The sequence below is a fragment of the Corylus avellana genome, chromosome 7 (assembly GCF_965113065.1).
Source record: "Corylus avellana chromosome 7, dhCorAvel1.hap1.2, whole genome shotgun sequence".
Lineage (NCBI taxonomy): Eukaryota > Viridiplantae > Streptophyta > Magnoliopsida > Fagales > Betulaceae > Corylus > Corylus avellana.
In genome coordinates this window covers 25383195-25396186 of record NC_142496.1, presented here as the reverse complement: position 1 = coordinate 25396186, position 12992 = coordinate 25383195, and the positions used below count along the sequence as shown (strand labels likewise).

Below are 12992 nucleotides of genomic sequence, written 5' to 3'. Positions count from 1 at the left end.
CCTAACAATTTGGACAATTTTGGATCAAGCTCATTATTAAATTATAAAATAACACCGCTCTTGAAATTAAATAAAGCATAATAACAATTACAAAATAACACCCAACCAAAGATTCTTTCCTGCATCATACGGTCTTCCATGGATCGCAACATTGAAGTTCAAAGACTCAAGTGTCTGTTTAAGCTTAGGAAGTCGGTGATGCAAGAGTTTTCAAAAAATTAAAAAAATAAATAAATAAACGTATGCAAAGGTTATAGACTTATAGTAGTTGGACAACTTGGAAGAATGTTGGGGTAGGAAAGGCCTTGGGGTCACGATGTCAATTTTGTGGTTGCCAAATTTGGATTTGTCGGGAGGATTTGCCCTTATTTTGGAGCAACTCTCCTTAGCGTGAGAGTGAGAGTGAGAGTGAGAGTTTCGTCATTATTTATAATCTTCTATGTATCTAAGTTTTAGATCAAAAGGACTGTTCAAAATTCAAATATAGAATCTGATTACAAAATAGTTCCAAAAAAATCTACAGGTATTTATAGATGCTATCAGATTTATCAAATGACAGTTTTATGCAAGACTTTGTATCCTCCTTTAACTTTATTTAGCTCGCGAACCATTGGATTTAGGAGTGTAACCGAGCCGAGCTTGAGCGAGCTCCTCTTGTTTGGGCTTGACTCGTTTAAATTTTACTCGAACTCGAGCTTAAGGACCAGCAAAAAAATATAGCTCGAGTTCATAATAAGTTGAGTCGAATCGGGCCGAGCCAGCTCGCGAGCTGGCTCTTATATTTAATTTATTTATTTTTATTATAAATTTAAACTCTTAAACGGCTCAAGAAGTTAGCTTGCATATGAGCATTTGCTTAGCCTGGCTAGCCAAGTGTGGAGCCTAAGTCAAGACAGCAAGACACTTGATTTCGAAGAGAGATGATATGCATCCTTTTATAATAAAATGATGCTATTAGGAAAATAAAAAAATCAACTTTTAATATTGATATGAGCAACTATATGAACAATTATCAATTCGAGCCTTATACGAGCTGCTCACGAACCTAACCAAATCGAGTCAAGCTTGCTTTGTTTAATATTCGAGTCAGTATTTGTGTTCACGAAACGCCTCATTTAATAATCGAGCCGAACTTATACGAATCGATCCCAAGTTCGCTCGCTCGCAAACAGCTTGCTCGTTTAATACCCCTAATTGGATTGGATACAAGATTGATCGAGCACCATATGATTGAGGATGGTCCATAATTGATGCCCAGGTCTCTAGTATTTTCATTGAAGAGAGCATGAGTAGATGTTGATGCTGTGGGGGAGCAGTGCAAGGCCACAGTTGCATTCAGCCCAATTTGTTTTTCCTTTTATCCCAAGCCCACGCCAAAAATTCCATTGGTAGTAAGTCAAAAATTGGGCCCGATTTTTCTCTTCTCTTTTCTTCTTGTAAGATATATTACATCCTAGTAATATCACCCTCAATTGGGTCATGTAAATCCTTACAATAAAGTGTGTCCTCCATCGTTGGCTTCCAAATGGAATAATTGGATGCTGTAAGTTTAATGATAGTATTCAAAGTATTCTCCATCTAATATAAACAAGACAACCCACACCCAAATTACCACAACTTTGATATCACTTTGTTGGGCCAAACCGCCTTTCTATATGTAAATTAAATTATTAAGTCAAGCAACAAGTAGAAGAAAAATCACATAGACAATTAATCAAACACCTATAAAGCAACACACAAGAACATGCCATATTTACGTGAAAAAATCCTCCAATGTAAAGAGAAAAACCACATGGCAAATCCTATTAATCCACTATAAAGAAAGAGTTGGAAACATGGGTCGTTCCAACAACTTGAACTTCTTGGGCCCATCTTGATTGAAGGTCTATTCCACTAATTTCCAAACAAAGCCTAATCGTCGTAGAAGCACTAAATCACAATGGATGTTGAGGCTTTGTAAGCCCACAACAAAAAGACACACTTTATTGGGGCAACAGTGGACAAGACGTGACAACCAATCGGTATTGATTTGCCGAAGCAGCACATTATCTTCCCCCCACCAACGTTTTCTACGCAAACAAACAACCCTGAGTGCACTGAATCCACCGGATAAGCCTCCCACATTAACCCACTAAAGTGTACCAAAAATACCCACAGAGAGTTGTCCAATGCACTCATTGTTTTTAATCTTAATTCCTTCATTTTTGGAAAAAAGATTTTTGACATACTTCTCCTCTTTCCATAATTAGCCTTTACAGAACTGAAAGTGAACATTAATCAAATCCACAATGCAGAAGTGAATTACTGTGGCTCCACTTGGTTTGATCAAAAAATATCTTTTCCCCTTATTTATTGCATTCAACCACATATATACCAAGATTTTTCTTCTCTTTTGAATGAGCATTTCCCAATTTGGCTGAAAACAAGTTAATTAGCCCAAGCATCAAATGCTTGCAATGTGTTAGAGAAAAAAAGAGAGACTAAAATGGTGTCTAACAATATTATTTGAGGCTTTCAAACACACAGCAAGGCCTCATTGGGCCGTCGGCTTTCTTGAAGAATAGTTTGAGAATCCTCTCCAACTTTTACACCATAAACAAATGTACGTTTGCCATTTCTAGATATGCTTATTGGACTTCAAAAATATAACCAATGAAACTCCAAGGAACAGCACAATCAATTGATTTGAGGATCATGCCTCGTGAAGTATAGATTAGTCTTTCAAATCTCTCTTTCTTTATGTAGGCCAAACTTTAGCAATTTTGACACGACATATGAGTCCGATACGAACTAACATGAAATTAGCAAGTTAGGTTGAAAGGTATGACCCATTTACCTATATCTTGATATGACCTAAACCCGACACGCAAACAAAAATTTGTCAACACTACTGCTCATCCAAAGAAAGGAAAAATAAAAAATAAAAAAGATACAAACAATGACCAGTGGTGAACGAATTCTCCTGTGACAGCTTTATGAGAGTAGTTGGGAATCAGATAATGATAGCTTGAGTGGGAAATTGAAAGGAAAGCAGAGATAAAGAAACCTAATTTCTGCAATTGCGTTGAATAAGATAATGGGAGTGGGTGCAAGTCGTGTGGTTTGCTCACTCTCTCTTTGATTTCTAATATTATCTCATTCCACTCTTCCTCTCATCTCTACTTTTTATTTTGGATGAATGCTTTCTCACCCACTTAGTGCCCTCCTCTTCAGCAATCCATATTGGAGCTTTTTTTAGGCAAGCAAATCAACCTAGGAAGCTCGTGGCATGATGAAAATGTGGTCCCAAAAAAGTTAACATTGTCTGCTTAAGAGGATAACTAGTGATCATGTTTGATAATATGAAATAATTGGAGCTAGCATTCAACGTATTACGTATCACTCTTAAAGACTTACTTTATATGAAACTTTAAAATGTTACCACTTTTTCAAGTTGTTTTATACATACCTGAAAACTTTCCAGTTACTGACTTCGATAGGTCTAAAAGAGAGAGAAGGATATTTGTTAACACAGACACAGTTAACTGCATGCCAGACTACCGGTTCATAATGCATGCAAAAAGGGAATGGGGAATTAGCAAGAGAGCTTGCTAGGTGTACTGGTAAGAGGATAGTTCTAACGCTCAAGTTAATAGATCGAGTATCAAAAAATAGAGAAAATGGAAACAAGCTCGATTAATTATCAAGAAGAAGATCAAGATACCACTCCTTATGTGATATTGTTGTAGCTTGTTTTTATAGAAAATTGTTGTGAGTGCACTTGTAAGTGTTATATTTCACATTGAGAAAATATAAAAGAAAATAATGCTTAATATAGCTAGCTAAGTAGACCTTAACTCATTAGCTTAGACTTTTGGGTTAGAGTTGCATTCAAATATGTATATTAATGTACTCTTTGGTAAAAACTCTATAATCTCTTTATCTCCTAACAAAAATGTTCCCCTACCTTATAGAAGAATAAATATGAGGAGTTTATTTAAAAAAAAAAAACCAATATTGCTTTTTGGGATGTTTGGGATTCTTCGAAGTACCCTAACATAAGGAGGCCTAAACTTCCTTGAGTCACCCTATTACTATTAGAATTATTAGGTGGGCACACACTAGTTTAATTATTATGCTTTAATAGCTAACTATCACTGCTATAGGGTGAGTTATAAGCACCTGGTCTTGGGCATAAATTCGTGTATTAGAAAGATTAATTTTAAAAACATATTTTCACCATTATCCCACTCTTCTAACATGACAATATCAATTAGATCTTGTTTTTTTTAAAAAAAAAAAAAAAAAAAAATCAATAATTAGTTGACACTACCACATCATCAACAAGATAAGATCGATAATATAATGAGATAAAAATATAGTTTCTAACATCACTACACATTTGAGAAAGCATGTGCCAAGTTCATTAATTTCAAAAAAATCCCAAAAATCGAACATTTCAAAGAAGAAAGCTTGTCCCATTTGGCAATTCATTGTGGAGTTAAAGTAGTCTGCACCGCACCCTAATTCATATGCTATATGTATAGTTTTGGTTGGGCTTGTAAGGTAGCCGGCCCCTCCAAATTTCCAATAACATAGCTGAGAACTTTATAATTACTCAATTGGATATTTCTAAAAGACATGATGTTTGCTAACACAATTAACCGTACGTGTGGCGGGCTACCAGCTCAGAATGCATGAAAAAGGGAAGGAGAAATTAGCAAAAGAGTTTGCTAGGTGTGCCGGCGGGGATAGCTCCAAAGCTTATGTACGTTAATAGAGTATAAATTTTTTTTTGGAGAAAATGAAAACTAGCTCGATTATCAAGAAGAAGAAGATACCTCCTTGATGTTGTAGCTTGTTTTTTAAGAAAACATTCCCTCAATTGCTTAGCCGCTTATCCATGTGTGATGCCCCACACACAAATATTGTTTGTTGAGATGTTTAGGGTTTGTCAAACTACCCTAACATGCATAAGGATGCTCAAAATTTCTCGAATTACCCTACTACTATAAAGTTGATTATTATGCTTTAATTAATCATATTGAAATGTTTAGGGTTCTTCAAACTACCATAACATAAAGACACCCAAAACTCCTCGAATTACCCTACTACTATAAGATCGATTAGTTGGGCACGCAATAGTTTAATTATTATGCTTTAATCACTAACTAGCTAGCACCACTTGGGTGAGTTATATATAAGCAATTGGTCATGGGCTTGGATTAGGTTTGGTGCGGTCTAGGCATGTAAATTTGTGTACTAGAGAAGATTAATGCTAAAAACCACATTTTGATTCCACCATTATCCTACCAGCTTGTTGACATGGTAATACCAATTGGTCATTATTTAAAAAAAAAGAAAAAAGAAAAAAAGAAAAAATCCAATGACTGATTAACACTATCACGTCAGTAAGGTAGGATAATTGTAAGATAAAAATATGATTTTTAGAATTACTCATTTGAGAAAGCCTATGCCAAGTTCATCATTGACTTGAATATTGGTTTAAACAATTCAAAGAAGAAAGTTTGCCCCATTTTCAATTGTGGAGTTAATTAAAAGGTAGGCTGCACCGATGTGCTTGTCCCACCCTAATTGATCATATGCTAATATAGTTTTGCTACTTGGGCTTGTTAGGTAGCCTGCCCCTCCAATCTGAATTTAACTATGCACTTAATAACATTTTGAATAATATTAATTTGTAGGACAAATGTTATTGAAACAAAGAATTTAAGAGAGATTTGATTGAATCTCTTGTAGTAATTTTCACAACTTAATTGCCATTATAGTCAGCAAAATGTCGAATTAATATTCCTCATATGAAAGAGTTTTCCTTCAAATTGGGTTGGAGAAACTTCCTTCAACCTAATCTATAATAATAACATGTGATAAATTAACACATGATTTTTTAATAACATGTGAGATCGATACTCTTTTTTTTTTTAATAAAACATGAGTATTATATTTAAAACATAGACAAATTTCTTTCAATTTTGTCTATACTATGTATTAAGAAAACATGTGATTTTCGCATGCTCAAAGGACACGTCATTATTATAGATTAGGTTGGAGGAAATTCCTCCGATTCTTAATTAAATAATTAAATTTAATATATATATATATATATTTTCTCTATCAGCTAGCAGCCTAGGACCAGCTGTGTCATGCAAAAAGCAGTCGTTTAACTAGTTGAAATAGTGTAACGGAAGAACTCCAACGTACAGCAGGCTGAAAAATTCGTCCGTTTTTGTTTTCCATGTGAGCAACGTGGATAAGAGGATTCTCTCCCTCCCCTTTATGTTTTGCTTTATTATTTTGAGTCATGTTGATGGTACTCATGCTTTAGTCATGAACAAGTAGACCGGTATAACCGCCATAAAGTGTTATCATCTCCTCCATCTCCTTTTCACTCTATCTCTCTTTTGGGATAAAAATTAACTGTCGGTGTTTTCTCTATTTTTCATAAGAGAAAAAGTACTACTAGTATATATATATATATTGCAATATTAATTTACACCTAAGAATTCTATTTCCGTGCTGGGAATTCTTTTCATCTGTAAAATTTCTCATAAATATTATTGTTTCTTCATATATCCTTCCTTTTAGTACAAAATCTCTTGCCTGTGAAAGTTTGATTTTCCGAGTGGCCGGTCTGGATATATAGTGGGTACGTATCTTTATTACAATTAAGTTATTCATCTTGTTCTGAAGAAAAAGATCGAGTTTTTCCCTTTAATTAGTGGCGGGTAACTTTTAGTTGGGTTTTACAGAGAGATATATATATATACATATGCATATTATATATGATCACCTTCTCTTTTAAATCTCATAAACATGTAATGCTTTTGCAGGATGCAACAGATAGAGCTTATCCCATGCATCCATGATGAATATTGCTTCTTTTCTTTCCTTTTTTATCTGAAATTCCTATTGGGGAATTAAGAATATTGTGAGTAAATAATGAGAAAAAGGCCAAATTTTCACATCAAAGATATCGTACTAAGAATTTGGACTTTCAAACACCTAATGAGGCAGCCATTAATGCCATAGTTTTCTTTGATTTTTTTTTTTTTTTAATTTTTTTTTTTTTTGTTAAGAAGTAGTGCTGATGATATATTTTCTCCACTAGTGGGCATATACCCCACATCTCCTCCACCATGGTTAGAGAACGCCAAGCATAAATACCCATCTCCAGGGCGTGTGTTCTCCACACTTGTCCAATATCTCCTCCTTTCTCAGCAGCTAATTAAATATTATTAGTTTTTCCCTTTCATTCATTCTCTGCAATGGCAGCCAACCAAACATCCCTGAGTAATGGCAAAGTCACTTTTCCCTCCACCGACCTCGAGCAACAGTCGACTCTGGAGCTCGAAGCAGCCAAGGAATTCGACTACTCCAAAAGATCCCAATGGCTACGTGCCGCCGTATTGGGAGCCAACGACGGGTTGGTGTCGACAGCATCGTTAATGATGGGTGTCGGAGCAGTGAAACAAGACATAAAGGCGATGATACTCACTGGGTTTGCGGGTCTTGTTGCTGGGGCATGCAGCATGGCCATCGGAGAGTTTGTGTCGGTTTACTCGCAGCTGGACATAGAGGTGGCGCAGATGAAAAGAGACAAGCAAAGGGGGGCAGAGGAAGAAGAAGAAGATGATGATCGGGACGTAGACAAAGAGAGTTTGCCGAACCCTTTGCAGGCTGCTGCGGCATCAGCTCTTGCGTTTTCCATGGGTGCAATTGTTCCGTTGCTGGCGGCTTCGTTTATAAAGGAGTATAGGCTGCGGGTGGGGATGATTGTGGGGACGGTGAGCTTGGCTTTGTTGGTTTTCGGGTGGCTGGGGGCTTTCTTGGGGAAGGCGCCACTGGTGAAGTCTGCCGCCAGGGTTTTTGTTGGAGGATTGATTGCCATGGGAATAACCTTTGGGTTAACCAAATTGATCGGCTCAAGCGCCCTGTAATATGATCAATAAAACTTTGGTTATGTGCATGACGTGAGATATTGTAATATTGGATGGACATCTTTTCCTTTTTCTTTTTTTCTTTTTTCTTCTTTTTCTTCATCTTTGTAATATTGGATGGAATAAGAAGTGTGATAGTTTTCTTTTCCTTATTGCATCTCTCTCTCTCTCTCTCTCTGTAAAAAAAATTAAAATAAAATAAAAAAATCTACCCCCATGAAGAAAAAACAAATAATCCGAAGGAATGCTGGGTTTACGAACAAGATTTTACAAACAAGTTTTTACAACATGGTATAACACAACATGATTGAAAATGAGATAAATTTAACTTTTGAGAAATTTAATCATATTGTGCCACATCATGTTGTAACAGATTTTTTGTAAAATTTGTTTATAAACTTAGCATTTTTCTTATTGTTTGGGAACCGAGAAAGAAGTGTTCATGAATATCCAAGTCAAATCATGAGGGAAGACTTAATTAGAATTAGTCTTATAATCAATATTAATTACAACATCTAAACCCTACATCATCAATTTCTAAATGAACTACTGTTCATGTTTTACCCTTGAGGATTCCACAAAGAACGTTAAAGTAGAGGTTGGCTTCTTTTAGTAGTCAATTTTCATAAAATGTACAGCTTTTACCCTTTAAAGTAGAAAAGAAGACAAAAATATGCCGGTTTCCTTCATTGACTTTAATTTATGTGATTAAAGATATACATGGGGTAGAGGCTGTTTCGTCATTTTCTTTAAAAAATAAATAAATAAAAATTAATATAAAGTATTATTAAGGCCCGAAAAGATGTTCAAATTCCCTGTCAGTCTCCTTCATACTTTTATTTTGTTTTCATTTTCTTCTTTTCTTGCTCTTGTTATGTCTAAGTTGAGAAATTGAATACCAAAATAATTAATCTTATATAATTTAATGATGTTAAGTTAATAACTTGTTCTTTCTCGGAAATAACTTGATGATGGCATGCATAGGGCATGTTAATTAATTTTGAATTCTTAAATAATCAACGGTAGTTAAAAATCATGCATTTTTTTTTAAATGTGTAACTTGAAAATATGAATTTTTTCTCGTTTTCAAACGTACTTCTAAATGAGATACTTTCTATATTTTTGTTTTAAAAAAAGCTTTTATTAACCCCAACCCCCCCCCCCCCCCCCTTTTTTTTTTTTTAAATAACTGACATAAGAAGTCACTTAAAACATGCTATGTCAATCGTTAACAAATGAGTGTAAAGAGTAACATTAGTAAAAAAATAAAAGACTCAATGGAAAACAAACCACCATTCCGGCCGTTTATCGGTGTCTTAGGGCTTCATCATGTCTCCTTAAGTACCTGGATCAAGTCTTTAACATTCATTCATATGCCTTCCTAACCCTTTCACAACCAACATGATAGTCGTTGGGTACCTGGCAAGTCTTTAAAATTCATATGACATTACTGTTGAGAGGAACAAGAACTATTATAAAGTCCAATATAAATATTCCTTGATACCTTACAGAAATTATTTATAAAAAATAAAAATAAATAAAAAAATAAAAAAAAACAATTGAATTATTCCTAACTGGTAATGACAAAGAAATTGGTGACAGGCAAGTCATTGAGAAACATCAACTTCCAAAACTGAGAATAAATACATACACAAAAGTTGATACCTTAAACCCCAGAACATATTACATACCTGAGTTGAATTTCATGGAGCAGTATCATCAAAGAGAATTTTATAAAACCGTTTTCTTTCTTCCGGGTCAAACAGGCCACCCAACTTATCTGCCTGATCATCATTATCGGGAATTTCAGAGCTTCTGTCCTTGCTTTTATCTAATCTAGCCAAAACCATGTCCTTCTTTTTCTTCTCTAAATTCACCAAATGGTGCCTCCGATTATATTCATGAAGTCCCTCCTGCATTAGTTCCCCAAATTTTTCTTTCACAACAACTAGAGGATCTTTATCAATCAGTTCTGACCCATTATATCCCTCTCTAAGAAGTACTGTATAGATCTGATACTTATTTGAAACATAAAATATGCCAGGGTGCTTGAGCAGCAAAGCGTTCAATTTCTCTGGCAAGCCAAACTCTCTCCTAAAATGGCCTAGCTTCAAAATTGAGGCTTTCTTCCACAGCGTCAATGACAAGAACTCGTGCAGCAAGCCCACATTCCTCTTCTCCAGCTCCTCTGATCCCTCTGCTAAACCTCTGGGGTCCAGGTATGGCGAAATATAAGGAGCTGCATTAAATTTGTGAAATCTTTCCCATGACTTCACCCAAGTTGAGGGTAATGAACATGAAAAACATGGCTGAGAACCCTCCTTCTGAGCAGAGGCTTCAATCTTGGTAACTGCTAAATCAGGTTTCCATGACACCAGTTCAATCTCCATTGAACTCCGTCTCCCACTATAATTAACAACCCGAAACAAATCCGAATACTTCGGCACAATTCTAATTAGATAGTCATCTGGAAAGCCGAAATTCCTCTTTATTTCATTAAGTTTAACAACATTGAGTCTATGATTCAAGCTCATCATAAGCAACTTTGCCAATCTCTCAACAAATACTGGTTCCTGCATATCTTTGATAGCTTCTTCCTCTTCTACCAAAAACATCATCCGTTTCGTCAGCCGGCAGTAGTACTTGTCATCTTCCAAATAAACCTCAAAGCAGCATGGGTATTTTTTGAGCCAATTGAGAGCTTTGCCTTGGAGATCCAGGGTCTTGAATTTCTTCTGGAGGAATTTCACTGGCACTACCTGGCCTGGGTATCGAAGAATTATGAACTTGATCTGATTATTGACTATCCATCTACGATTTCTAGATAGAGCCGATTCGAGATCCGATTCCTTCTTCATTGACCAGAGTGAAAAATTTCGAATAAATTGCTGACGGGGTGGCGAAGTATAGAGTCGAGGACTACAGTAATAAATATTTTGCAAAAGCATCTTAATCACCATTTTGCAATTCTTTACACATACCTCTTCACAGAGAATGAAAATGAAAACCAAAAAGCAATAAGTAATAATTAAACATATTACAATAATTCCCGAGGAACCAGAGTCATGGGTTTTATGCTCAATTCATTTCGTTACTGTGAGGCTGTGACTTTGAAAGCGAATCCAACTCTATTGAGTTCTGAAAACGAATGGGGCAGAAATGAGAGAGCAGTTTCAATCTAAGTTATAATTAGGCAGTACTGAAAAACACAGAGCCATAGAGCCAAAGGGTTTAGACAGGAGTATACCTTTTTAACCTCTTTAAGATTTTTTCAACTTCACAAAGCCTTTTCCCATGAAGATCCAACCCACTGATATTGATTCTCAAGCACTTGCTTGGCGAATATGGTTGTTTCCGCTTGCTCATCAAGACAGTATAGTGGTTGGACGGAAAATGGGATCCCTATAAATACAAAATGATAGGTGAAAAATTATTGCCCTGTGCAAATTTAACCTTTAAAAAAAGTCACAAGGGGTCTCGTTTGATATCAAATTACCAAACCAATCGGCCATCTACCCCACAAATCAAACCCTAAATTCGGAATCAAAATCAAAGACAACATACCATGATTAAGCACCCATTCAAACCAAGATTCATTAACCAACCAATCAAACCAAAATCTCAAAAGGAAACTAATACCCATACGTTGAGGAGGAACCAAAATCCACCTCAACCCAATCGGTCAAATCACAAAAAAAACCCCAAAACAACAACTTTACTAACTATAAATCAATTGGGTATACCAAAATCATACAGAAAGAAATAGAACAAACTCACAGTAGAGCCTGGCTGTGCGAAGAAGAAGCAGTCCGGTCTGGTTCTCTCTCTCTCGGCCTGGCTGAGCTTGTGTCGTCCTCGCTTTTGCCCGCGCAGCAAAGATATGGGGAGGGGAAAGAAATGGCTTGCGGGATTGTAGCATGGAAGAGAACGGTAGTGTAGCGGGAAGTAAAAAATAAGCTCAAAAAATTATTAATTTTTACTCGCTCTTGAAACGTAAGGAGTATATTGACGATAATTAAAAATAGGATACAACAAATTCGTTTGTAGTTAATTTATATAAATCGGTCTAACAGGGACTCACATCTCTCTTGGGTTATTTTAGTGAACTCAACTCACATCCACGGAGCTAGAATATGTGGAAGGGATAGTTGTTGTTTGATCTTTTCATATCTTCCTCATCACCTATAAAATATTTTAAATACTTATATACGTAGACGATAACCGATAGGAATTGCATGTACTCTCTCAATTTTGATTAAGTCATAGGACAATAGTGAATTTTAAAGTGGCTAATACTAATTAAGTTTAAGGATTTTCATTGCAAAAGTCGAATATTCACCCTATTTCTTATCAAACTATTCGAAGATTACCTTGAAACCGCTTAATGATCACCATTTATGATAATGAGATGAGCTAGCTCCTATTTATTTACTTTTGTGGAAGATAACGAGACCCAAAATTTCCACCATTTTCTGTCTCAAACATCATGCTCTAACACTTGGAGCAGGTTCAGAGTCCATCCCAATTCGAATTTTGGCTGCAGGACAATCCTTGTATAGCTTATTTATCTCGTCATTCTATTTCGAGTTTGTTTCTAAAGAGCTAGTTGTAGTATGATTGTATCCTTTTTTTTATTATTATAATTATTATCATTTTTTCTAATTGAACTGGGAGAAAAGGACGACAAGGGGTATGATTGTATCCTTTAATTATGCTTTTGCTTGTTCAACATCTCAAGAAAGTAGCAAGTTTTGACTGCACACAAGCATAATTGAATCAAAATTGTAGGAGTAATTCTAAAAGTCTCTCTTGTGTCCCTCCAAAAATAATGTGACTATTAAAATCACAATTTTATCGAAATCCAAAAATAATCAATCACAAGCCCAATAGTAATTTTAATAGCCACATTATTCTTGGAGGGACTCAAGAGAGATATCCTCCAAAAATGATGTGGCTATTAAAATCACAATTTAATCAAAATCCAATAATAATCAATCACAAACTCAATGGTAATTTTAATAGTCATATTATTCTTGGAGGGACTCAAGAACAACA

At 35.5% G+C, this 12992-nt stretch overlaps 2 protein-coding genes across 4 annotated transcripts; one reads left to right on the top strand and one right to left on the bottom strand.

Moving 5' to 3' along the window:
- The first annotated feature begins 7079 nt into the window (after window positions 1–7079).
- LOC132184951 (vacuolar iron transporter homolog 2-like) lies at window positions 7080–7991 on the top strand. The gene has a single exon (XM_059598747.2). It carries the CDS (start codon window positions 7266–7268, stop codon window positions 7935–7937), a length of 672 nt encoding a protein of 223 aa, XP_059454730.1. The 5' UTR covers window positions 7080–7265; the 3' UTR covers window positions 7938–7991.
- Window positions 7992–9139: 1148 nt separating this feature from the next.
- LOC132184281 (Ubiquitin carboxyl-terminal hydrolase family protein) lies at window positions 9140–12025 on the bottom strand. Of its 3 annotated transcripts, XM_059597853.2 has the most exons (4): window positions 11715–12025; window positions 11185–11339; window positions 10979–11075; window positions 9399–10856 (listed from the first exon to the last, which is right to left on the bottom strand). In XM_059597853.2, exons 3-4 carry the CDS (start codon window positions 11002–11004, stop codon window positions 9641–9643), a joined length of 1242 nt encoding a protein of 413 aa, XP_059453836.1. In that variant the 5' UTR covers window positions 11005–11075; window positions 11185–11339; window positions 11715–12025; the 3' UTR covers window positions 9399–9640. The 3 variants fall into 3 exon arrangements, with proteins under 3 accessions (XP_059453834.1, XP_059453835.1, XP_059453836.1); XM_059597851.2 differs by lacking the exons at window positions 11185–11339; window positions 11715–12025 and adding an exon at window positions 9140–9365 and having other exon boundaries at window positions 9629–11062; XM_059597852.2 differs by lacking the exons at window positions 11185–11339; window positions 11715–12025 and adding an exon at window positions 9140–9356 and having other exon boundaries at window positions 9629–11062.
- Between the last annotated feature and the right edge of the window lie 967 nt (window positions 12026–12992).